Source organism: Heptranchias perlo, chromosome 22 (genome assembly GCF_035084215.1).
Source record: "Heptranchias perlo isolate sHepPer1 chromosome 22, sHepPer1.hap1, whole genome shotgun sequence".
NCBI classification, from domain to species: domain Eukaryota; kingdom Metazoa; phylum Chordata; class Chondrichthyes; order Hexanchiformes; family Hexanchidae; genus Heptranchias; species Heptranchias perlo.
The window spans coordinates 12,019,154-12,045,996 of record NC_090346.1 but is presented as its reverse complement, the minus strand read 5'-3'; the positions used below and the strand labels follow the sequence as shown (position 1 = coordinate 12,045,996).

Here is a 26,843-nt window from a genome sequence, read left to right as displayed (position 1 = left end):
TCAGAACTCAGCTGTCCATCATAAGTATTTGGTTTTTTGCTTTCAAAATGGTTTAAAAGGGAGAGAAAGTAAGAAACACCTACATAAAGTTCACAGTCACTTTTAGACACAGGGTGTGTTATTTAAAAAAAAACCTCGTACCTCTGTAGCCTCCGTGTCTGGCAGCTTTCCAACTTCCTGTGTGATGTCATGGTCGAGATTGGCTTATTGCTGCAGCTTCTACTCAGCTTCTGGCAGCTGAGTTGAAAGGAAGGACTGAAGCCGGTGCAGTTGGAGAGAGAGAGAGAGGGGGTTTAACATAAGGAAGCAAATTGCCATCAGCCTGTGTCAGGCAGCGGAGAGAAGAAAAGAAAGGAGGAGGAGGAGGAGAAAGCATTGTAAAGCAAATCAGCAACAGAGCGTTTTGCAAGAGCAGCGTGCATGCAGGTCTGCAGAGTGGGGCCCAAAGAGTGCAGCAAGGTCTTTGAGTTTGTTGATGAGACTTCCCCTAAAGGCACGTCACGCCTCAGCTGCACTTCTGGGAACTCATGGACAGGAGACAAGGTAAGTTTTGCAATTTTATTGAGAAACTCCCTATCTAATTCATTGTAAGGTTTATGTTTAAATCTTTCTATATGTGTGTGTGTGTATTGCACACTGCACGATGCATGAAGCTAGCTCAGTGCAGCAGGATTTTGGAGTTAGCTTGTTTACTTTCATTCGTTGCACAATCAGCCTTCATTTACAGTAGCGTGTTTGCTGCAGAGACCTAAAGCAGGGAGTTACCGTGAGCTGCAGTGCCAAACAGCAAATGGAGCCAGCTTCTGGGAGCTGAAGGTTGCTAGCTCAGCACTGTTGCATGCAGTTTTGTCCTTTTAAAGTGACCCAGCATGGTAATCTGTATTGAAATCTGCAGTGCAGAGTCTTTGCACAACACTTAATGGGCACCCTGCTGCTGGGAGTGTTCATTTTAAAGGGAGCATTGGCTCAGGCACCAGTTCAGTCTGCTTGTTGAACATTGTTCCTTTAATAGAAGCATTTGGGTAGAGATAACTATTTGCTTTGTCTGGGGATTTCAGTGTATTTTCTGCATCTGTTTCTGCACTTGCATTGCTGCAGTGTTGTCAGAACCGTGCATGTGTGGAGATAGCAACATTCAAATCAAATATCCATTTAAAATTATTTTCACTTTTGCTGTTTTGAATATTAAATCTTTTTTAAACTTTGAAAATCTGTAAATCAATAAAGCTGTGTAAAATAACCTGAAAAAGAGAGGATTTTTATATTTGCAAAAATTACTTTCAACTTTTTTTATTGTGAATTTTGTGCTCATTGAGGTGATTAATGTTAGTTCTGGGGAGTGGAGCACTTCCCATTTGGGGCATCAAGCACGCTCGGGTCAGGTATGGCACCACTAGAAAAGCTTTATTCTCTGTGTATTTTTATTTAAGTTTGATTAGAGTTTTCAAACATCAAACACCATATAAAGTACGCAGAGCAAAATAAATATTTCAAAATAAACATGCATAATCAGGAGTAAGCCATTGACTTAGTGGTAGCATTCCCGTCTCTGAGTCAGAAGGGTTGGGTTCGAGCCCTGCTGCAGACAGCTGCGGAGAGTGGCGATTGGAGTGCCGGCTCTGAATACTGGATTGATGTCTAGAGGGGGTACTTAAGTCCGATGGGTGCAGGTGCCCCCCCCCCCCCCCCCAATTGGTAGGTAACTCTTTTGTCTCTGGTTGCAGCCCACCTAGGAGAGGACACCAAAGATAAAAACCACAAGGAAGGCAATGGGCTCAAGATCTCATGTATGAGACTTGAGTTAGGACCAGCCCTTGGGCAGAACACAACGGAGGGACGGAGGTGCATAATCACATATACTTGTCCAACCGTATATATGTAAAATGGTGCATCTAGTGTGTGTCACACTTTTCTGTATGCAAATTTTATATCTTTCAAAAAAAGTGAAAGCAATCATTTGGAATATACAGAGCAACTCCCCCACAATAAAAATAATAGCTGATTGATCCAAGAGTTAGAATGTAAGTAGTTTCGAATTGACCTTGGCTATTGCACTTTTTTTTAAGAAATGCCGATGACCTCTAATTGACCCGACTGTCTACTAACACCAAGCATCAACCAATTAATTTCAAGAATGCAAAGCAATTAAAGGGCTGCATACCCGGCCCTTAGCAGCAGAATAATGCACTGTGCATTACATGGTATAAAGTTTTTGTCCTATCCGACATCACATCTTCTGACTTGCAGTGAGTAGTGCCATGGAGGTCCAATAATACCCACATATTAATGCATGCAGTCCAAAATTCTAATACATATACCTGACTATTCAGCATTTTTTAATCCAATTTTCTTCGTACCTCTCCTATAAAAGCAGTGATTCATGCTGGGGTATGGTTCTGCAGGCTCTGGTCACTCTCTGGTGCTTTGGCTATGGATCTTCTTTAGACAGCCAGTTTGGACAGACTTCAACCATATGGCGGACGTATTGTTGAGTTTGATCCCGTTTTCATCCAGTGTCTGTGCATGTGCACTTTCCAAGAGAAGTCACTGTGTAATGATCATAAGTGGCTTATTCTTCCCTCCAACCTTCTAGTCCAGGGTTAGAAGGCCAATTACAGTTTTCCAAAGTCTCTGGGTGAGATCAGCCAACCTGACATGGACCAGGAATTGAAGCTGGAGCCTTCTGGTCAGAATGGCTTAGAGCTACACCAGGTGGCGTCTTTGTCTAATAAGCTATCTAGGAGTTTTTAAATTTGATTTTTAATCAAGGCTTTCGGACATCAAATGCAATGCCTAAGGGATATAAACAAATTTACAAATAAAATCTTTATTTCAGGTTCCATCGGTAAATCCTGTATCTTGATTATCCTATACCTCAATGTTAAGTATGCTTGTGTACTCATTAATGTATGCATAAGTTCACCAAATTAGATAAACCATCCAACCTTTCATTCTCCGTTCTGCACAGTGCAGATGGAGGATCAGTTATATCTAAACCATATTTATTGTGAACAGGCATTCTGGAAAAGAAAGAACCTTGCATTCATATAGCATTTTATCACATCTCTTGGAAACACCTCATATACAATTAATTATTTTGAAGTGACCATTACTATGTAGCAAATGAGCAGCTGTTTTGTGCACCATAAAGGATGATTGAACAGCTAATCTCTTCTTAGTGGTGTTGGTTGAGGGAAGAATGTTGTCCAGAACATTGGGGGAACTCTGTGATCTTTGAATAATGCCTTGGGATCTTTTACATTCACGTGAAGTAGGTTTGACGTCTTATCCAAAGGACTGCACTTCAACCCAGACTCCTTGGTGCTGCATCGGAGGGTCAGCCTAGGTTATGGACTCAAGTTCTGGAGTGGGGCTCAAACCCACAACCTTTCTGACTTACGCCATAAAAGGAGTCTCTATTCTTGTGAGTGTACCATTCTCCCCACTTTTCTTGTCCTGTCCTGCATCTTATGAATGAAATTAATTTTTAAAAATTCCCACTCTTGTTTGTTACTCACCCTCAATGCAAGGAATTGCATCCCATCACTCTATAGCATAACGTGTTGCTAAACCATCAGGGGAGACTCTTGCAGATGAATTCTAGTTTTTATCCTTTAAAAAGTTACTATTTTATTTCTTGGCTCTGAGACCCAGAAGGCTTGTGATGTAATGTTTTTACGAGCACAGAGCAGTAGCATACAGAACACAGCGTCTGAACAGTACAGTGGATCAAGTGCAAGCAAGTTCTGCACCCTCTGATCAGTTTTTATGCAGTTGATCTGCATGTGTTGCAGGTCATGTTCTTTATCTCTCTGTAATTAAACCAGCTGGATGTAGCTTTCCCGTCTCCTTTGAATGTGGAATGTAATGGATGAAAATGCTGGCATACCAGCTGTGCCTCATTAACTGGCAAATCTCCAACGTGATTGAAGATTGCTTTCTTTACTCTGCGTATTTTGTTGATGGGGTCAGAGCCGCCCTAAGTACTGCAGACACCACAGAGGCAGGGTAGTAAACTTACCTCTTTGACCATGCTTTTGGTCAGTTGTCTTAATATCTCCTTATGTGGCTCAGTGTCAAAGTTTGATAATGCTTCTGTGAAGAGCCTTGGGATGTTTCACTACGTTAACAAAACTTTTTAAATGCAAGTTGTTGTTGTCTGATTTATTTATTTTTCTTTATTTTGAATTTCACTGTGGCAAAGAGGGGGGTCAGTTGGATGTTATCATCTTCCTTTCAAATGTCGGTGAGATACTAGTGTCACCTGTTTGTTGTCTCAGCGTTTATACTATAGTGCCAAAGTTCTGTTATTGAAAGCAGAATGCAAAATTCTTACTTTTTGTCCGCTTGGCAATCCCATCTTGGCAAATAATTTTTTAAAAAGGGATAATATGATTACACTCTGCTGTAGTTGCAAATGATCACAGCTGTGGTCACATTTTTACTGTTGTATAACGACAGTAAGGCAGTGGATCTGCTGTTGGTAGTGGATGGAGGCCTATATTGGTATAGCTCCACCACTAGTGGATAATGAAAGGCTAGAGTAAGACGGTGCCTTAAGTATTAGACGCATCACAAAATATTGGAATGTAGAGTCCTTTCGGCCTTACCTTCTAGAACTCATGACAAAGCCCCTCTGCCTTCCTACCTCTCTCCCTGCCTCTTTAAAATTGCCCTTTCGACCATGTCTTCAGCCATCTTTCCTAACATTAGGCCTGTGTCCCATCTGTTGGATATGAAGATCTCTGTGATACCGAATCCCGCCACAACATTTGCCTGTTGGCCACTTTTGAATAATTCTGAGTGACTTAAGATATTTTATTTAGTCCTAAACACTTACTAAGAGCAAATTCTCACTTGGAATGAAAATAAAAAGTGCTGGAAATACACAGCAGGCCTATGAGCTTCTGTGAAGAGAAAAGACTGGATAACATTTCAGGGGTAGACTCAAAGGGTCCTTGTTTAAAATACTAACCTGCCTTTCTCTTTATAGATGCTGATGGATCGGCTGTGTATTTCCAGCATTTTTTGTTTTTATTTCAGATTTTCAAAAAAAAAATTCTGCAAAAGTTGAAGTCCTAACCTTGAGATAGAGGAAAGAAAATCTACTTCCGATTCTCCCTGATCACTGTGATTTATTATAACACAAAGCTGCTTTTATACTGCAAGCTGTTTGAGTATGGACTCTGGGAGGCCAGTGTCTGTGAGCCAACTTCCAGCATTTACACTGCTTAATCCGGCTCCCTTGCACGGTTCACCCAATGTTTTGTTGGTGTACCTGTGTGCCATCAGGATAAGGGAGCCTGACTTAGCTGAGTAAATGCTAAGAGCTGGCTCACAGTTGCCAGTCTCCCAAAACATTGCTTAGTTTGTTGTATCTGCTATGTTTCATTGTGGTCGTTAAGCCATATCGGTTTGGTCAAGCCATTAGCGGAGTGAATCCCAACTTTTGGTAGCTCTAAGATGCTGGTTGTGTTGAGACTGCTGTCCTTAATGTGACTGGCTTTATAGCACTGCGTCAGGTATTGTTTGCTGTAATGTGTGATATCATATGTACAGTATCTGGACATTGGCAGAGGTGCTCCACTACAGTCCCAACATGGAAAGTTGGGGACACCATTCCTTCAGTTTCAAAAGCTCGTTCTGAACGTGGACCACAACCTGCTGCAGAACTGGAGCCTTTAGTCCTAGTCACGCCCCCATAGTTAACTGATGATTTTAAATGTAAACAAACACAAGCTATGTATTACTATAGCTCAGTAATTAAACTAAATTGTAGGTTGATTTTTAAAAAAAAATGTTTTCATGTCAGATTATCTTGGGCAGTGCTTTATAATTAAATGAAGAACATTGTGGCGTCATGCAGTTTTCCATGTGTGTGTCGGTATCTATATTTTTTTTCTCCCATCCCCAATAATATATGCACGCATCTTAGTCATGTAAGGTTAGCAGACAGTGGCGCTTCTGTTGGTAGTGGATGACCGCCTATATTATTGGCATGTCGCTACTGCTGGTAGATAATGATAGGCTAGACTAAGCTGGTGCCATAAGTATCGGACATATCACAAAATATTGGAATGCACAGCTGTCTCTGCCCTACTCTCTGGAACTCCCTCTCTAAACCCTTCTGCCTTGCTACATCGCTTCCTGCCTTTAAAAGCCGCCTCAAAAGCTATCCTTTCGACTGCTTTGTCATCGTGCCAGCTTTGGCTGTGGTAGCACCCTTGCCTCTGAGTCAGATGGTTGTGGATTCAAGTCCCACACAAGAGACTTGAGCATATAATCTAGGCTGACGCCTCATTGCGTACCAAGGGAGTGCTGCATTGTCGGAGGTACTGTCTTTTGGATGAGACATTAAACCGAACCCACGTCTGCCCTCTCAGGTGGACATAAAAGATCCTATTCGAGCAGGGCAGTTCTCTCCGGTGTCCTGGTAAATATCTATCCGTCAATCAACATCACTAAAACTGATTATCAGGTCGTGATCTCATTGCTGTTTGTGTGACCTTGCTGTGTGCAAATTGACTGCCGTGTTTCCTACATTACAACAGTGACTATGCTTCATTAGTCCTTAATTGACTGTAAAGTGCTTTGGGACATCCTGAGATTGTGCTATATAAATGCAAGTTCGTTCTTTTTCTTTCAGCACTGTCCAATTCTCTATGAAGCGCCTTGGAATGTTTACTATGTTAAAGGCGCTGTATAAATGCAAATTGTTGTTGCTGTTAATGGAATTTTGGGGAAAAAGCTAAAATTGAGAATATACAATATGGTCTTATGTAGGACAGAATGATGGACAAGGTGAATCCTTTTTAATGCAAATGTAAGGAATCTTACAACACCAGGTTATAGTCCAACAGTTTTATTTGAAAATCACAAGCTTTCGGAGGCTTTCTCCTTCGTCAGGTGAAAGGCTTTCTCCTTCATCATGGCTTTTTAATGCAGATAGTCCCCTTGGAGAGCAAGGCAGCTTCCAGCCGCACAGTATTGTAGGTGTTGCTTCTGTAGATTGTCCATAGCGCTGTATGGATGGAGTTGTTTTATTGTGGACTGTCAGCTTTAGAACTTTTCGGAACAGGGAAAGGTCAGTGAGTCCAACGACCTGTTCCTTTCTGATGGTTCTCACTGCCACCTACCTATCTTTTCACCATATCCCATCTCTCTCCGGAATCTCTTAAATGCATTCATACTGTTGGTTCAAAGGCCTTTGCTGGTAGCATTAATCTCGTCTTTTCAGGAATATAGAATATTTGAATTCCTGAACCTCTGAAATTGGAGCTGCTATGGTGCAGATTCCTGGGCTGTTAAGATGTTGATGTAGCAGTGTGGGTCATTCACGTACTGACATGCTACCCCACTGCATCACGCTTGCTTTTAGCCGGGATGTTTTTGGTTTAGGCAGCAAGGAGGGTTGAGAGCGGTTGGAATTAGATTAAAGGAGTTTTGAAGGATGTACCATCCCACGCTGGTTCCTCCTGATTATCTACTTTTGCAGAACTGTTCTGACAAAGGCCAGGGAATATCCCCTTTTATCTGGGGAATGGTAGAGGAGGTAACTAGAGAAAAGAAAATATATTCTATAAAATGTCAGGATGAATGTATTATTGGAGTTCTGCGACGATTAGTATAAATCAATGGCAAACTAACTTCCATCATGCTTGTGTGACCATGTTCCCCGTATCTTGTTGTGAGGCAGTAACTTTTACGCTATAGATCTGCCACCACTGTGAAGCCTGTTAACCCATTATACCTCTGCTAAAATAGTGGACAGAGAAACATCATGCGGATGCTTCAAATCTTCATGCGCTAATATCACAATCAGTAATTTCCAAACTTGTGCTCCCACTGAATCACATGGGATACTTGCTTCACTCAAGTGATTTCTTCATTGCTGGAAACATCTATGGGATTTTGTTAATTAATAATGTGTTATAATTCTTTAAATTACAGTCAATTATTCACTAATAAGCAGAGTCGTATTAATGAAGAACTTGACAATACCCACTAGCTAAAACAGTGCTGCACTTTCTAACAAATGAGCAGGTGTATTTACTAAGTCCAAATCCTTGGTGGACATACTAGTAGCAAATGGATAGCCAAAACATGATTTATTTTCAATTTTTGACACGTAGTTATTTAAAATAAACTCTTCTACTTTCCTTCCACTCTTTCTCCCCAACCCCCCACCCCCCCACCCCCCCACCCCCCCCAAACAGCATTTAATTAATAACAGACAAACGACCTGCTCCCAGACATGTACTGAAATGCCTTCTTGTTGGGACGAAGCAAGCTTCATGTCTGCAATGGACTGATAATATAAGGAAAATCTTGTGACTTGCTGTGATGAGAACATGGCAGGAACTTTCTCTTGCAGTATCTGGAGTTTGTGCATGGAATTGACTGCTACTGTATAGATGAAACACCCTTTTTGCCGCACATTAGGCACGGTTCTGTTATTGAGCAATGCTGTGGTTACTGATGCAGCTTGATTTTTTAATCAAATCTGGTCTTCGTGCAAGACAAGCGATGGGAAGCGTGAGATTAAAATGTTTCTATGCAGTCGTATACAGCACTATGTTTTAGAGCTTTGTTAAACAGTACAGAGTGATGCTGCTGCATTGAAGCTGAACACATTTTTGACCCATGTGTTCAAAGTAGAAACGAAACCTATTGAACATCCCTTTCCTAAATCTTGGGCAATTCAGAAATTGACATGTTTAGCAAAGTTTTGTTTTGGAAGGAATTCTCAAAATGACAGCAATTCTAATCAGGACTCTTAATATTTCCCTATCCCTTCTGATTGTGACACTAAGATTGTTTTCAGGTTGTGGCATAGAAATAAGCTCTGATCTTGCAATGTAACTCTGAATCACCACATCAACAGTTTTGTTCACTGAGCAGTGTTATCACTGGGATTTTTTGCATAGGCTAATCGTGAATGTGTGAGATTTTCTGATCGGGTCCACTTGAATTATGAAACGCAGCCAGCGATGAAATTAACAGTTTTGCCGTTCCAAATTTAAGTTGTGTCTTGCTGGACAATGCTAGTGAGAAGCACTGGTGGTAACAGGTCTGTGATGGTAGTGGTGGAAGCAGTTTGAGGTAGTGAATTAAAGAGTATTTTACAAGAAGCATATTGTTATAAAACTAAATGTATGGTCTGAAGTACAATCTTTTGCATGGTATATTGGAATGAGATGTCTTTCACTGTCAGGATAAATTACCCTGGAGTTACAATAATTTATAACAGATCAACAAAAAAGTGGTTGAGAAGAAAAAGCGGCTTTTATTTATTTTTTCAATTTAAGTTTAGGATAACAACAATTAATTTTATCATGATTTCTACTTCCTGTTGCTCGGGGGCCCAATTTTGTTTTTAATTAGCTTATCAAAGAAAATGCCGTTCAAAAGGCAAATCCAACTTGGAAGAGTTTGCTTAACCTTGAAAGAGCCAAATAGTTAGTGGTAATCCTACCTTATTACAGTATTAGTTTTGTATTTTATAAACAGAATTGTTCTTGGCAAAAATTAATCAGCACCATCTCAGGTTAAAGAGTATGCTGAAAATACTTTTCTTTGAATACTGCGGGTTATGGCACAATCTAAAATACTGCCACCTTTAAAATACTTTGGAATATACATGATTTGAAATGGTTTTAATGTCAATTAATACCATGGAATTAGCTTCACCCTTGGTCAGGAGTTGAGAGGGCTGAGGGAAGTTCAACGTTTAGCAATATTTTAAAAAATGTATGTATCTTAGGGGTGTGGTAAAGTGGTGAGCTGGATGGTCTTATTTACTCATTTGCTTTTATTTTGGCGTATTGAGTGTTGCAGGGGGAGGGAATCAGACACAGTGTTTTGAAGATATCCTCCCCCATACCTCACTCTGGGCAATAATGAATAACTAGGGGTTTGGGTAGGGATGGACGTAAATCAAGCTTTAAAAATTGGGACCTGAGTCAGCACTGAATATTTCCTGCATTTTACAATGGTGGCTATTTTCTAAATTAAGGGGTATTCTAACTGCATGGTATAGTATACTCCATTCGGCTAAAAAAAATCCCAGCAGACTAGTGGATTTATCAGCTTTGCAGCAGCAAGCGCTGCTCCAACCAGCAAGATGAATATTTATAGCAAGGCTTACTGCCCTGAGGCCATCGGTTATCAGCCGTTCATCTTTATTTGGACATCCAGGTCATCTGTCTTGCTCTCTAGGAGAGTAAATGTCGCCACAAATGGAGTGAAATGTAAAAGATAAAAGACTCTGACAAGTCTGCAAGACTAAAGGTGTAATACCATGTGTAAGGGAAGGACAGGAAACCAGCTAAGAAAGGTCAGATAAGTAATTTAAATCTGAACTGCTAAACAGGAGCTCTTGTATAGCTGTTCAGAGTAGCGAGTGATGCGTTTATATCCAGTTCGAACTCCGAGCTAGATTGTTGGAAAGCACGTCGAGTTAGAAGCACCTGTGGGAGTGTGCTACAGGGCTTAAGTCAAGCAGATCAGATGATGTCTTGAACCACAAGGGCCAAACTCGAATAACTCATGAATTTCTTCTGAACCCAGAGATAGAGTAGCAGCCCTAGACTGATTCCCAGATATTGGTTAATGAGCTATATAATTTTACGCTAAGATTTGATTTCCTACCATTGCTTGGGTCATTGATCTGGTGGTTAAGGAGGACTTGTATAAGAGAATTGATGTTGATTTGTGATGAGACCCAAAGATACTGCATTGAGCTAGGTAGTTATATAAACCGCTAACGGGAATCTGTTAAAAGTGGGTCTGTCTCTGAGATGGGGCAGGGAATCTGGTTTTATCCTATTGCCGATAAACTATCAAAGAGCAGAATTTGCAGCAGTAGGTAAAGAGCAATTTATCTGCTGCTTCTTTAGTTTAGTGGGTCAAAACACTGCCAGATTGTCTACTGAACTATTTAAACCTGGATGTTCAATCAACCTCTGGTCTGTGCTGAGTTAATTGATATCAACCAGGGTAATATTAGGACCTCAGTTCCCTGGACTAAAGAGACCGAAATCAGTCTGCGTTGCTGTCCAAGATCGCTATCTGGAGTACTCCTGCTGGAAAGTGCCAGTGTGTGAACTTTAGTTGAGGACGGGGCTGTATTGCAATCTCACACCTCTGAAATACACTGTGAGCACTCGCTGGCCGGCCGGCCTTGCACCCTCTGTAAACTTGAGCCCATCCGAAACTCTGCTGCCCGTATCCTAACTTGCACCAAGTCCCGTTCACCCACGATCCCTGTGCTAGCTGACCTACATTGGCTCCCGGTTCTGCAACGCTTCGATTTAAAAAAAAAATTTTCATCCTTGTGTTCAAATCTCTTCAAGGCCTCACCCCTCCCTTTCTCTGTAACCTCCTCCAGCCCAATAACTCTCCGAGATCTCTGCCCTCCTCCATTCCTGGCCTCTTGCGCATCCCCAATTTTCATCGCTGCACCATTGGCGGCCGTGCCTTCAGCCGCCTAGACTCTGGTATTCCCTCCCTAAACCTCTCCGTCTCTCTCCTTCTCTCTCCTTCTTTAATACGCTCCTTAAAACCTACCTTTTTGACCTATCTATTATCTCCTTAAGTGGGCGGTGTCAAATTTTGTTTGATAACGCTTCTGTGAAGTGCCTTGGGATATTTTACTACGTTATAGGAGCTATATAAATGCAAGTTGTTGTTTGTTGTTGTCTATGCTCACACCGAGGAATGATGATTTGGGCAAGGCACCACAGGGTGCCTGACACTTGTGGAACTGCACCTCAACATGAGGTAGTACCTTCATGTAAGCAGGCAAGAAAATGGGGGAGGGAATAAAAGAAAAAAGCTGTTTAACATTCTTAAAGACTGTAAGTGCATGCTTCCAGCAAACTGTTACAAGACATCATGTTGAAGGAAAGGTATGTTCTTTCTGGCAAGAGGATTGCTGCAAGCGAGCTCCAGGTTACAATATAAATATAATGTTATAGAAACAACTGACTGTAGTTGGAGCTGGAACCAGGAAGTAAATTCTCAGTGTGCTGTGAACTTGACTTCCTCTATGGAACACGCACTCCATAACCATGTCACAAGAAGACAGTATCAATTATCTGTTTCTTGGCCAGAGGAAGTCCAAAGTCGCCAATGAGGTGAAGGTGGGGGGAGGAGGAGAAGAGAAGTCACAATCTATTAATGAGTTGATTATTAATCACTTTCTTTAAATTACCAATTTGGCACAAAATGTTATTTTATTTGTTATCCAGATATGTTCTCTGAACTGGTTAATGTGTAGCATGCAGTAAGTACAGAACAATAGTCATCTGGCAGTGAGTCACAGGGCAGTGTTCAAGTGGTTCTGATGGTGTAAACTGTGTGAGTGGTTTATGAACATGGGTAGAATTTAAATTGAATTGCTGCCCTAAATTCCCTGCCAGCCATTTGTTCTCTATAATGGCCTAGAGTTTACTTTTATTTTTAAACATTTATTTTAACCGTTCAGTGTCAACTTCACAAAGTGTGGTAGAGGTGATACAGGAGAAAGTATAACAAACACTAGGAGTGTTAAGAGCTGAGGAAGTTGACATGCATATCTTGTGTATGTATTTGCTGAAAAGTTCACAATAAACAAGAAAGATATAAATGAGATGGTTACGGTAGTATTTTATATATCTTAAAATTGTAGCTTCTCCCAGTGGTTCAGTTGGTAGATGCACTGTCCAGTGTGGAGCAGAGCACTATCGAACAGGAAGGTCCTTGTTTGGATCTAGTCCATGTTGAGTTACCTGATCTCTCGCCCAAGTGACCAGTCTTCATTTGAGAGCCTAGACGGCAAAAGACAGCCGACCTTTCAGCCACGTTCAGGACGTCCCAAAGTGCTTTACAGCCAATGAAGTACTTTTGAAGTGTAGTCACTGTTGTAATGTAGGAAACACGGCAGCCAATTTACGCACAGCAAGATCCCAAAACAGCAATGTGGTAATGACCAGACAATTTTTTTTAAGTGATGTTGACTGAGGGATAAATACTGGTTAGGAAACCATGGGAATTCCCCTGCACTTCTTTGAATAATGCTATGGGATCTATTACGTCCACTTGAAAGGGCAGACGGGGCCTCGGTGTAACGTCTCATCCAAAAGATGCCACTCTGATAGTGCAGCACTCCCTTGGTACTGTACTGGAGTGTCAGCCTAGATTTTGTGCTCTGGAGCGGGTCTTGAACCCACAGCCTTCTGGCTCAAAGGTGAGAGTGCAACCAATGAGCCACGGCTGACACGTGTTTTTTCCAGCAAATTTCACTGGGTATTGATCAGGAGCAGGAACCCTGGCTGATTTACCTTTCCTATCCTAGGGGTGCTCAGACCAGCATTAACATCCCCCCGCCCCAACTGCTGCCTTGACTGTAATAATTGACGCAGCACAGAACAGGAATTAAACTGGCACCTCTTGTTCTTTTTTTATTCGTTTATGGGATGTGGGCGTTGCTGGCAAGGCCAGCGTTTATTGCCCATCCCTAATTGCTCTTGATAAGGTGGTGGTGAGCTGCCTTCTTAAACCGCTGCAGTCCGTGTGGTGAAGGTTTTCCCACAGTGCTGTTAGGTGGGGAGTTCCAGGATTTTGACCCAGCGACGATGAAGGAACAGCGATATATTTCCAAGTCTGTATGGCTTAGTACTACACCAGCCATTGTTTTTATTTACTCATCCATGAGCAGTCATGATTTGTCTCAAACACTCCTGGACCAATGAAACAAAATGACTGCAAGCTTTTGTATCTTTCTCCCAAGGCCTGGTGGAAATAAATCTGACCCTTATCGCAGTACTTCCTGAACAGACAGGGTTTGTAGTGATTCTATCTGACATCCGCATCTTTTATGAGTTGCCTATATTTGGATTTGTGATGATTTTTATGCCTACTTTCTGCCAAACAGAAAATGGGAGTCATGAATTTGCAAACTGATATTAGCAAGTGATTTACTCCAACTATATGGGGCCTTTGTTAAAAGAACTGCATTTCATGCTTACTGGACAGTTCTGACTCTGAGGAGGTGCTGCCTACCTTTTCCGGAAGTTTGAAATATTTTGCAGTCATGGACTTCGGCCAACTCTTGGAGGGTCTGCAATTGCATTTGATGTGACGGAAAAAAAATATGTTTAGAAGAATTGTTTGATGAAAAATTCAGTTTCTGTAAAATGTGGTGTTTGTGCTTTGACTTTGCAATGCATTTTACACCCTTTTAAGAAAAGTACAAACTTGTGTTTATGTAGCAATTTATCACCTCCTCAGAATGCCCCAAAGCATATGGATTACCTTTGAAGCACAGTCACTGTTGTTACATAGAAAAATGTGGCAGCCAGTTTGCTCACAGGAAGATCACAGAAACAGCAAATGAATGACCAGATAACTTGCTGTGGTGGTGTTTGAGGGAAGAATGTTTGCCAAGACACAAGGCAAAATCCCTATTCTTTTTCAAATTGTGCTATGAGGCCATTTACATCCCCTTGAGCTATCAGACGTCAACCCAGTTTACTATCTCATCCAAAGAATAGCACGTTTAACGACACAGCGCTCCCTTTATCAGCCTAGATCATAGGCTCAAGTCAGTAGTGGGACTTGAACCCACGACCTTCTGCCTCTGAGGCACGAGAGCTATCAACTGAGCCAAACTAATACTCTTTTTTTAAGCATCAAATTTCTGTTGGGTATTATAACTTACAGCTGGTGAGGAGTTAGGATTCTGGATATTGGAATGCACAGTATTCCCAGTGAGCAGCAAGTGAATGTACTTATAGCAGCTTAACTGTCATAAATTCCTTTTTGCACATGTCTGAAAATAGGTTTAAACATAAAATAAAAGTTAGTTTTGCTGTGAGATCTTTGCTTAATACATTGGCCTTGGGACAAGTTTTAAAAGAAATGTAGAATAGTGGTTGGTTTGTATTAGGTTAGAACTTTGCAACATGACTGGGAGCACAGGTGACCATTGTGAAACACTGGTGTTAAACGTAGTTAGTCTCTTATATTCCATCAGTAACTCTTTCCAATTTAACTGTGAAGTGGGCAGGGCACTTTTATACTTACCAGTTGCTACAGTGTTGTAAAGTCCACCATTGCGGTCTTCTGTACACTTTGCCTCATTTTCAGTGTGACATAGTTAATCATTAATTGTCATCCAGTGCAAGTGCTGAAGCTGTTTGGATGCACTCGGCTGCAGTGTAATAAACTCCATATATTTTGGAGTTCCTAGTTGTTAGTCTTATTCAAGGATTGGGGCACTAAAATTGTAGGTACAAACTCCAAGTAACAAGATGTAAGATAAAAGCATGCTGACAATTAGAAAATGTAGAATCAATAAAGTCATAGAAAACCCTCTACTGTAATAGTTCGGGAGTGTCAAATATGAAGCTGGTTTGTTTAGCTGCTGTAAATTAGATGTGCCATTTGGAAAGGGGACTCCCCACCCCCAGAAATAATAAGTTTTTTTAATACAGTTTCTATATGATTGAAAAGTTTGCACAATTCATATCTCAGTGCAGATCTTTCTCAAGTATTATTGTACAGTCATATACTTTGCTGAAAAAAAGAGAATCAAAAACCAAGAGTTGGCTCGTGGAGAGGTCAGTTATATTAGCAATGTGTCTCTTTTTGGTGCCCTGCTGTTCTAAGGTCCAGTTATTCAAAGTACTCAGTTCGCTTCCAAGTAGTGAGCTCAAGTTTATAGTTTCACTTTTTTTCTCTCAAAGGTTTATTTTCAAAAATGGCATTTCTTTAACCACCCCCCCACCCCCCCAGTTAAATTGGCATTTTACTTGCTTTTCCAGGCATGTTATGTGCCAACATACGGTAGCATAGTGGTTATGTTACTGAACTAGTAATTCAGAGGCCGAGACTAATAATCTGGAGTCATGAGTTCAAATCCCGCCATGGCAGCTGGGGAATTTAAAATTCAATTAATTAAATAAAATCTGGAACTAAAAAAAAAAGCTAGTACTAGTAATGGTGGCCATGAAACTACCGGAATTGTCGTAAAAACCCACCTGGTTAACTAATGCCCTTTAGGGAAGGAAACCTGCTGTCCTTACCCAGTCTGGCCTATATGTGACTCCAGACCACAGCAGTGTGGTTGATTCTTAATTGCCCTCTGAAATGGCCTAGCTTAGCAAGCCACTAAGTTATACAATCTCGCTAAAAAAAGTCACAATAAGAATAAAACCGGATGGACCACGAGGCACCGGACACGACAAAGGCAAACCAAGCCAGTCGACCCTGCAAACTCCTCCTCACTAACATCTGGGGACTTGTGCCAAAATTGGGAGAGCTGTCCCACAGACTAGTCAAGCAACAGCCTGACATAGCCATACTCACAGAATCATACCTTTCAGCCAACGTCCCAGACTCATCCATCACCACCAGAGGGGGCGATACAGGATATAAGGTCAGGAGGGAGTGGCCCTGGGAGTCCTCAACATTGACTCCGGACCTCATGAAATTTCATGGCATCAGGTCAAACATGGGCAAGGAAACCTCCTGCTGATTACCGCCTGCCGTCAGCTGATGAATCAGTCCTCCTCCATGTTGAGCACCACTTGGAGGATGCACTGAGGGAAGCAAGGGCACAGAATGTACTCTGGGTGGGGGACTTCAATGTCCATCACCAAGAGCGGCTCGGTAGCACCACTACTGGCCGAGTCCTGAAGGACATAGCTGCCAGACTGGGTCTGCGGCAGGTGGTGAGCGAACCAACAAGAGGGAAAAACCTACTTAGCCTCGTCCTCACCAATCTACCTGTCGCAGATGCATCTGTCCACAACAGTATTGGTAGGAGTGACCACCACACTGTCCTCATGGAGACAAAGTCCCGTCTTCGCACTGAGGACACCATCCAACATGTTGTGTGGCACTATCGTGCTAAATGGAATAGATTCAGAGCAGCTCAAAACTGGGCATCCATGAGGCGCTGTGGGCCAGCAGCAGAATTGTATTCTAGCACAATCTGTAACCTCATGGCCCGGCATATTCCTCACTCTACCGTTACCAACAAGCCAGGGGATCAACCCTGGTTCAATAAGGAGTGTAGAAGAGCATGCCAGGAGCAGCACCAGGTGTACCTAAAAATGAGGTGCCAACCTGGTGAAGCAACAACTTAGGACTACATGCATGCTAAACAGCAGAAGCAACATGCTATAGACAGAGCTAAGTGATTCCACAATCAATGGATCAGATCAAAACTCTGTGGTCCTGCCACATCCAGTTGTGAATGGTGGTGGACAATTAAACAACTAACTGGAGGAGGAAGCTCTGTAAACATCCCCATCCTCAATGATGGCGGAGTCCAGCACGTGAGTGCAAAAGACGAGGCTGAACCATCTTCAGCCAGAAGTGCCGAGTGGATGATTCATCTCGGCCTCCTCCCAATATCCCCACCATCACAGAAGCCAGTCTTCAGCCAATTCAATTCACTCCACGTGATATCAAGAAACGGCTGAGTGCACTGGATACAGCAAAGGCTATGGGCCCCGACAACATCCCGGCTGTAGTGCTGAAGACTTCTGCTCCAGAACTAGCTGCGCCTCTAGCCAAGCTGTTCCAGTACAGCTACAACACTAGCATCTACCCAACGATGTGGAAAATTGCCCAGGTATGTCCTGTCCACAAAAAGCAGGACAAATCCAATCCCGCCAATTACCGCCCCATCAGTCTACTCTCAATCATCAGCAAACTGATGGTAGGTGTAGTTGACAGTGCTATCAAGCGGCACTTACTCACCAATAACCTGCTCACCGATGCTCAGTTTGAGTTCCGCCAGGACCACTCGGCTCCAGATCTCATTACAGCCTTGGTCCAAACATGGACAAAAGAGCTGAATTCCAGAGGTGAGGTGAGAGTGACTGCCCTTGACATCAAGGCAGCATTTGACCAAGTGTGGCACCAAGGAGCCCTAGTAAAATTGAAGTTAATGGGAATCAGGGGGCAAACTCTCCAGTGGCTGGAGTCATACCTAGCAAAAAGGAAGATGGTAGTGGTTGTTGAAGGCCAATCATCTCAGCTCCAAGACATTGCTGCAGGAGTTCCTCCATCATGACGTCAGAATTGGGGATGTTCACTGATGATTGCACAGTGTTCAGTTCCATTCGCAACCTCTCAGATAATGAAGCATTCCGTGCCCGCATGCAGCAAGACCTGGACAACATCCATGCTTGGGCTGATAAGTGGCAAGTAAGATTCGCGCCAGACAAGTGCCAGGCAATGACCATCTCCAACAAGAGAGAATTTAACCACCTCCCCATGACATTCAACGGCATTATCATCACCAATTCCCCCACCATCAACGTTCTGGGGGTCACCATTGACCAGAAACTTAACTGGACCAGCCATATAAATACTGTGGCTACAAGAGCAGGTCAGAGGCTGGGTATTCTGTGACGTGTAACTCACCTCCTGACTCCCCAAAGCCTTTCCACCATCTACAAGGCACAAGTCAGGAGTGTGATGGAATACTCTCCACTTGCTTGGATGAGTGCAGCTCCAACAACACTCGAGAAGCTCGACAGCATCCAGGACAAAGCAGCTCGCTTGATTGGCACCCCATCCACCACTCTAAACATTCATTCCCTTCACCGCGCACTGTGGCTGCAGTGTGTACCATCCACAGGATGCACTGCAGCAACTCGCCAAGGCTTCTTCAACAGCACCTTCCAAACCTTTACCATCTAGAAGGACAAGGGCGGCAGGCACATGTGAACAACACCACCTGCACGTTCCCCTCCAAGTCTTACACCATCCCGACTTGGAAATATATCGCGGTTCCTTCATCGTCACTGGGTCAAAATCCTGGAACTCCCTCCCTAACAGCACAGTGGGAGAACCTTCACCACACGGACTGCAGTGGTTCAAGAAGGCGGCTCACCACCACCTTCTCAAGGGCAATTAGGGATGGGCAATAAATGCTGGTCTCGCCAGTGACGCCCACATCCCGTGAACGAGTTTTTAAAAAAAACTGGGTCTGTGCCACGCTAACCTTCCAGGTAGGCCATGCACTGTCATCCACTCTTCCAGGGTCCATGCTGAGAGATGCATGTGCAATGCTTTTGACAAGAAAGCTGCTGACTCTTTATGAACCCTCTAAGCATTGGGGCACAGTGGGACCGTGCTCCCTCTGCCCCTCTACCAATGTTGAAAAATATCCATTTACTTACCCTTTTCACATCCACCAAAAGCCAATTTATGAATTCGGTTGGATGTACAATAGCAACCTCATTATACCTACACCAATGAGTGGAATTACTAACATGCTAACGAGTTACAGGTGGGACAGTGAAGGAAAATGAAAAGCTAGGTAGAGTACTTGCCTAGTAAAGTATCTCCCACCCTCTCAAAGCATGCAACACCTCTCCGTAAATGCCTATTTTTGCAGGGTACTTTCAGCCTTCCCAAACACACTGGGATTATGGAAGACAGGAGCGGCATGTATGCCTCCTGGAGCAGCTCGTTCGATTTTAATGAGTGCTGGTATTTTTCCATATCAGCTGTTAATATTTTTCTGGGGTCAGTCGATTCCAGATCTACCCTAGCACCACTCTCTCGTCTGCTCCAGGCTGGTTTAAAATGCATCTATGAAATTACTCTGGTAGGTACATGGGCCAACCCCAGAGCCTAGCTCAGCACAAGTGGATTTTTGGGCCACGTTTAATTAAAACTTTAGTTACAAATTAAACACTTAGTGATGCAGCACCCTGAAGGCCCAACAGGTGTTCCCCCAATAGACCTATGTGGGTTGCAGTACTGTAAAATATGGATCAATCCAAAAATATTGTGTCCTCATCAAGAGAAATCTTCAGGTCTGTATTCTCAGACTACTAGTAGATAAGCACATCAGTAACACATCCCATATAATGCAGACATTGAAGTAGCATGTCAGATTGTAACTCAACAAAAAGAAAAGTACCATAAGGCTGAGAGAGGAGAAACTGATTAGGTCAAGCAATAATTGGAGTGAAATTGGGCTGTGTGATAATTACTATCTAATACATGAACCTTCTTGTATGAAATTGTTTTGCTATTTTAACAAAGATATTGGGCTCGATTTTTGAAACAAAAGTGTGGGTGCATTGGGGGCCGGAGGGGCAAAGAAAATCGCGTTTTCCAGGAGCGGGCAGAAATCCCGGCTCCAAGAGGCCTAAGAACACGCATGACCCAGAGCCATCTGGGTGCGCGCGCCATTCCCGAACCCGGAAGTCCCGCTGGCAATTGAAGCCGGCGGGACAATATTTAAAGCAGCAATTGAAGTATTTAAACTAGTTAAAAAATCCAAAAATGCAATTAGCTATGAAGGCAAGTGATTTCAACGCTGCCTCAACATGTTTCCCGTGCTGTATGAAACATGCCATGGGAAACGAGTCGTGTTGCAGCCGGCAGCCATTTGGACATTTAAATCCCTGTTTGACAGATGGGGATAAAAGGTGAGTTATTGCAGCAGGGCACTCAGTTCTCTCAGACAAACTTTTGGCTGGGAGATCTTTGTGTTAAGACTGAGAATTCTTGGTTTCCACTCAGAATTGTTCTGTTTACACATATTTACTAACTTTTCGGAGCCGCTTCAAACTGACACCATCAGGATGGGGGGCGATGGCTGCATTCACCAGTACATCCAAGGACGAGGAACATCACCATCCTCGCTAGGCATGGCGTGCACTTCCTCCATTTGTAGCTCTACAACAAGGTGCTGCGCCACAGGCACCTGCACAAGAGTACAGAAGGGAACAACAGAGGGAGCGACGTCACAGGAGCACGACCCTCGTCAACAGGGTCGACAGACCGAGGCTCAGCTTCCTGGACCTCTCTGAGGAGCAGTGCATACGGAGGCTGAGAGTGAGTTGCCAGGTGGTCGCAGACGTGTGTAGCCTCCTTCATGCCGAGCTGCTCCCAGCTGGGCCTGGCAGCATCTCATTACCCGTCACTGTTAAAGTTACCACTGCCCTCAACTTCTTCGCCTCCGGATCATTCCAGGGTGCCACCGGTGACATCGCCGGGGTCTCTGTCATCTGCCCACAAGTGCATAAGGCAGGTCACCGATGGCTTGTTTCGCAGGCCCTCGCAATATGCCAACTTCCCCATGGATGACCTCAGCCAGACAGAGGGCAGTGGGATTCCACTCTGTGGCTGGCTTCCCACGTGTACAGGGTGCAATCGATTGCACGCATATAGCAACCCGAGCACCTCCACACGAGCCAGGACTGTTTATCAACAGACAGGGTTATCATTCCATCAATGCTCAGCTCGTTAGTGACCGCCATAAAAGATTTCTTCACGTGTGCAAGATTCCATGGCAGCTGCCACAGTTCATTCATTCTGAGATCCAACATCCTGGACCTCTTCCACGCACCGAACAGCGTTAAGGGCTGGCTCCTCGGGGACACGGGATACACGAGGCTCATGACACCTCTGAGGAACCCCATCAGTGAGCAACAGCGTCGATACAACGACAGCTACATCATCACCAGGTCTGTAATTGAACATGTGATAGGACTGCTGAAGATGCGATTTTGGTGCCTCGATCGTTCTGGGGGGAGCTCTTCAATACGTACCAGCGAGACTGGGTCGCATTATGGTATGTTGTGTCCTGCACAACATGGCGCAACAAAGAGGGGTACTGGTTGAGGAGGCCCCTTGCCCTCATCCAGCATCCACATCTGCAATCAACATTGAGGAGGAGCAGGAGGCAGAGGAGGATGAACCCATGGGCAGAGCAGCGGCTCACCTGGCTGTTTGTGAGGTCAGGGAGTCACTCGTATGTGAACGGTTCTCGTAAGATCTGAAAGTGAGAAGAGTCCAGTCCTTACACCATCTGGAAAGAGCAGTGCCAACACCAGTCCCGCCCCTGCACAAAACAGTCCTGCAACTACACATACACCCACTGTAAAGTCACCCACTGGGTGGCATCAAGTGTCGCCGTTCATGATGAAGCACACGAAAAGGCGCTATCTCAAAAGCCAGTCAAGAATGGGCAAGACGTGGCAGTAGTGATGAGAATGATAACATTTAATGTGACTTCAACAAAAATCAAATATAAATGAAAAACATGACAGTCTGTCAGGCATCCTTCTGCATGCCCTTGGTGATCACAAATCCTTAGCCTTTCTCTTCCTATCACTTCTACGTGGTGCATCCCCTGTTGCTGCAGCAGAGGTAGTGGTAGATTGCTCATGTCCATGGCTGGACTGCTTAGATGCTTTCGGCCTACACCCTCTGGGTTTTGGAGCCCATGAGGGCCCCTCCAAAGACTGCTCTACCTGCACCTGTGCAGGGATAGACTCAACCACCTGGAGAGGAGGCAGCATTGCGGGTACTGGTAAGAGAGGGGGACAACGGGTGAGACGTGGGAGCGCTTTTAGTGGCGTCTCCACTTCCATGTCTCCTTTCGCTGTCATCCCTCTCCTGGACCAAGCCACGTCAACTCCTACCACCCTGCTCGGGAACAATTTGGAGGACATGTATTGGAAGCCCAGTTGTAAAGTTTCTGCCCGCCTGTTTAAGGTGGCAGAATGTTGTACATCATGAGTCCAAACGGCCGTTGTCAGGGCCTGAACGGACTCATTTGTGACCCGTGCTTGAAGCTCAATGGCGACTAGCCTTCTCTCCCTCGCAGACATTCCCACACCTACCTGCGACACTATCTCAGATATTTCCGCAGTTACGTGCAACACTGTCTCAGACAGTTCCTCACGTCCCTGTGATACTATCGCAGAGATTCCCTCACGTATCCGTGCCACTATTTCACTCATGCAGGAGTTGGACTCCTCCATCCTCTGCGCTACTGTGGAGAGTGTGCGTGGCACCTGTTCCAGTACCTCACAAATGTGCTGCTGTCCCTCGACAATTCTTTTAAAGGATGGCCCCCGGTGTTCAGCATCTGCGTCCAGCTGAGCAGAGCCTGGAGAGGAGTGCACCCACCGATGCGGACTCTCCACAGCTGCCTCTGCCACCAGTGTCTGCTTGTGCTCACTTGTGTGTGGTGACTCATCAGGTGCCAACCCAACTAACTGACAACAAGGACCTACTGCAATGTGAGTACCTGCGCTGGTGGATGGCTCGCTAAGATGTGATGGTGCACCCTCAGAGGCCGGGAGCTCCTCTGAGGAATCACCATCTCCTGTCACTGCAGTCGTTGAAGGGACTGGAAGAGAACGGAAAGCAATATTAAGCATAGTCACCAATGTGTCATGTTGCAGTGAGCTTACTGAGGTGTTCAACATGCCAAGTATTGTTAATATCAATTTATGCTGTGTGAGATGAATGTTAAAGTTGTGTCAGCAGACCTTTTGTGGGGTGCCAGTCTTGGCGTCCCTCGTGGACAGGCACTCGAGGGTGCCGCTGATCTGCATCTGTGTCTATGAGGACCACTACTTGTTCTGGCCTACCTCTAGTCCTCGCCCTCTCATGTGCATTTTGCGCTCTCTTCTACGAGGGGAGAAAGTACAGACATGTGAGAGAGTGAGGGTGAAGTGGCCAGCCGATGAATGCATTGCTTTGGGTGAGGCTGACCGTGAAAAAGGTGCATCAGAGGATGAGTATGAGACCGAGATATCACATTGAATTAGGATTGGGGTGAGTGGTAATGGTGGGGTCACAAATAGGGAGGTGAGGAAGTGCTCAAGAAGTGAAGGTAAGTTAAGGATGAGCCTTACGTGGGTGTGAGGAGTGATGTGATGGAGTAGTCTTGGCAGTGAATGAGTTAGGGTGGGGTGATGTGCAACATGAAATGCAGGAGAATCAGTAAGTACTCACTTTTGTTGACCTGGTTAGGTCATTGAAATGCTTCCAGCACTGGTCCAGAGTGCGGCTGATGTTGCTGCTGATGGTGACCTCCCCTGCCACTTCGAGCCAGGCCGCCTTGGTGGTAGAGGCAGGGTGCCTCCTCCTGTTGGCCGGGTAAAATAGTTCCCTCCTCCTCCTCACCCCGGCCAGTAGCACCTGAAGTGTGACATCGCTGAATCTTGGAGCAGCCTTGCCCCTGTGCTGCTCCATTGGGTCTTCTGGCGCTTCACTCCAGCAAAATCCATTGGAGCAATGGCCCTTTCAATCTAGACGCTCCAGCTGATAGCCTGTCATGCGGGTGCGCAGTCTGTTCTCTGCACATCTTTCGGACGACAAACCTGGAAACAAGGTTAAGGGGCACCAATTAGGTCGCGATCGCGTGGAGAATGTTAAGGTTTTGTTGTTCGAGTTTGCCGCACACCCATTGACCCCCCCCCCCCCTGCCTTCCCACCGCCCTTTTAAAATCAAGCCCATTAACTCTCTTATTTTGGCACCTTTGTCAGACCAGCAGACAGAGGAATTTAATACGAATATATTCATTATTAATGTGGCACTGTGCAGTTTCAACTCAGCCTTTTGTAATCTCCTTCCTTCTGGCATATACCAGGTTATCCATGAGCCACCCATAACTCATCATCTGATGCCAAACTGCCTTATATCAACAATGTATTGTAATATCTGAACAACACATAACATTCTGTGTTACATTTAATATTTGTAAAAGAAAAAGTTTTATTAAAATACTTTTGCTCCCCGCCCCCAAAAGATTGTCAAATCATAAGCATTAGAGAGCCAGAAATTACTATTGTATTCATTCGTTAATATTGCAACCAGTAATTTCATGACTAGTAAATTTACAAAGGTTTATTGGATCAGAGTTGTTCAAAAAGTTATAATAAAAACATGATACAATACTTCCTTCCTTGTTTGAAACATAATTTATTTGGGCTTGTTAGTAGAATGGCTTCAGTTTAGAAATAATCTAATTTTGCGTCAATGTGATGTGAAACGCTTCTGTGATCTTTGATAGAGCTGATATAAATGTCAACATGCATCATTTTCCATGAACCTGCTCCCACTGCATCTACACATATGAGCAGGATTTCAGTCAGGCATTATTAGCCAGGTTATGTTTGGCCTATTTTTTAACTTTCAGTTCCAACATTAATGGTTGTAATGTTCTGTTCTTAAGCCTTTCAACATGGAATTTCCTTTGTGTGTGTGTGTGTCTCAAACTCTGAATGTTTCTTGTCCGTAACATCTGCAAAGTTAATTTATTAACTCTTATAAAATGTGAGAAATGTACAGCAGAACAGATTTTCCTTTGCAGTATTCTTGGACAGTGTCCTGATTGCAAGCTGCTAAAATTGGATGGTGAACTGCAGTCTGACAAATAGTAAAATGTTCTGCTCCAAACCCACGTACAATGTGGATTTAAACCAGGATATTAACTCTGCAGATGGCTGCAGGTTTAGATGGCTAATCTGACGGGTAATTTTTTTTGTATGTAATTTAGTTTCACCAGACCAATTGGACATCCTAATGCGTGCTGACCTAATAACCCTTAAACTGCTGGGGAAATTCCTGGGTTAGCCATTTAAAAAAAAAGTTTTCTGTCCATAATTTTATAGAGCAGATATCATGTTGAAATATTTTGTTGCTTTACACAATGAATTACACGTTTGAGGTGCATTGACTGTTGTGCAATGTGATAGTGCAACAAATACTAATGTTTCAGTAATAAAGCTTTGAAATATCAGGAGTGGCTTTATTGCTGTAAGATTATATGTCCAAAACACTAAAAGAATAACATTTTGCTTGTCTTGTATTCTCTTTCCTCCATTCATTAACTTTCCCCATGATCTCTCATTTTAACTTTACTTTCTCTTTCTAACAAAATTTTCTTTCTTAAAAAAAAAAGTAAGTTTACAAACTTTACCTTATTGGCTCACATCTTTTCTTTCTAAATTTGGACATATGCTTATTTTTTTCAGCAAGGGGAGAAGGCTGAAATTTGGGGAAGGGGGTCCATCTGCGTGCCAATATGGTACTTGCCTTTCTTTTTATGGGTTAGGGTTGCCAACCTTCCAGGATTGTCCTGGAGTCTCCAGGAATTGAATATTAATCTCCATAACACTGCTTCAAGTAACCCAGGAGAAAAATCATAGGGGCATCAAAACAAAATGTGCTTTTTTTCATTTTCTTTGAACACTTTTGTTTTAGTTATAAAAATATTGGCGGTGGGGGAGGGGGGTGGGGAGGCTGTTTCACTAAGATTATTTCAATTTGGTAACAGTCTGTTCCCTTTCCAATTGGCCATGGGAAGGCAGTGCGCCTGGAGGATGGACCAATGGCGAGAGCGTGGGAGTGGGGCAGTTCGAGGTGAGAAGTCATGTGACGAAACCTCCAGGAATACACCCAGCCAGAGTTAGCAACCCTACCCTGGGTCAAAGACACGATCGGACCAATCTTTTGACATTTTTATAATCAAACCAGAAAGGATTGGGACAGGACAAGTTCACATGTTCACGAGTGAAGGAAGCCATTGGGCCCATCCTAGATCATACATTCAGAAAAACTGCGAAATTCCAATTGCAGCATCCAGTTGTTTCATAAATAATTCAAGGTTTTTTCCGTCCAATACTCTTACCTGGGTGTCTGTTCCATGTGTTGATTGTTGTTAGTGTGATGAAGAACTCGGTCCTAATTTTGCCTTTTACTAATTTGAACCTGTGTCCCTTTGTCCTAATTATGTAATTTATGTTATCTTGGATCAGTGGTAGCACTCTCACTTCTGAGTTGGAAGGTTGTGGGTTCTAGCCCCACTCCAGACACTTGAGCACACAATCTAGGCTGAAACTTCAGTGCAATACTGAGGGAATGCTACACTAGGGATTAACTTTGTTGCACGTCTCTGCACTGTTTTCAATGCTTGAAAGTCTACCTTGTGTCTTGGTGACCATAACTGAACACATTACTCAAGGTGTAACAACACATAGTTTGATCATGACTTCCTCTGAGTTGTATTCTATTGTTTTGACTA

The 26,843-nt window shown here is 43.6% G+C and overlaps 1 protein-coding gene across 2 annotated transcripts in view; it reads left to right on the top strand.

Annotated features, from left to right (window-relative positions):
- The window catches only part of LOC137340472 (dual specificity mitogen-activated protein kinase kinase 3-like), a 102,108-nt gene that overhangs the window by 14,408 nt on the left and 60,857 nt on the right, over positions 1–26,843 (top strand). Inside the window, exon 1 of one of the 2 annotated variants that reach the window (XM_068002923.1) lies at positions 205–543. The exons of the other annotated variant lie outside the window; for it this stretch is intronic. Coding sequence (XP_067859024.1) covers positions 528–543 — 16 coding nt within the window. The 5' untranslated portion in view covers positions 205–527. Of the gene's footprint in view, positions 1–204; positions 544–26,843 lie in introns of those variants that run through there. 2 annotated transcript variants of the gene reach the window in all.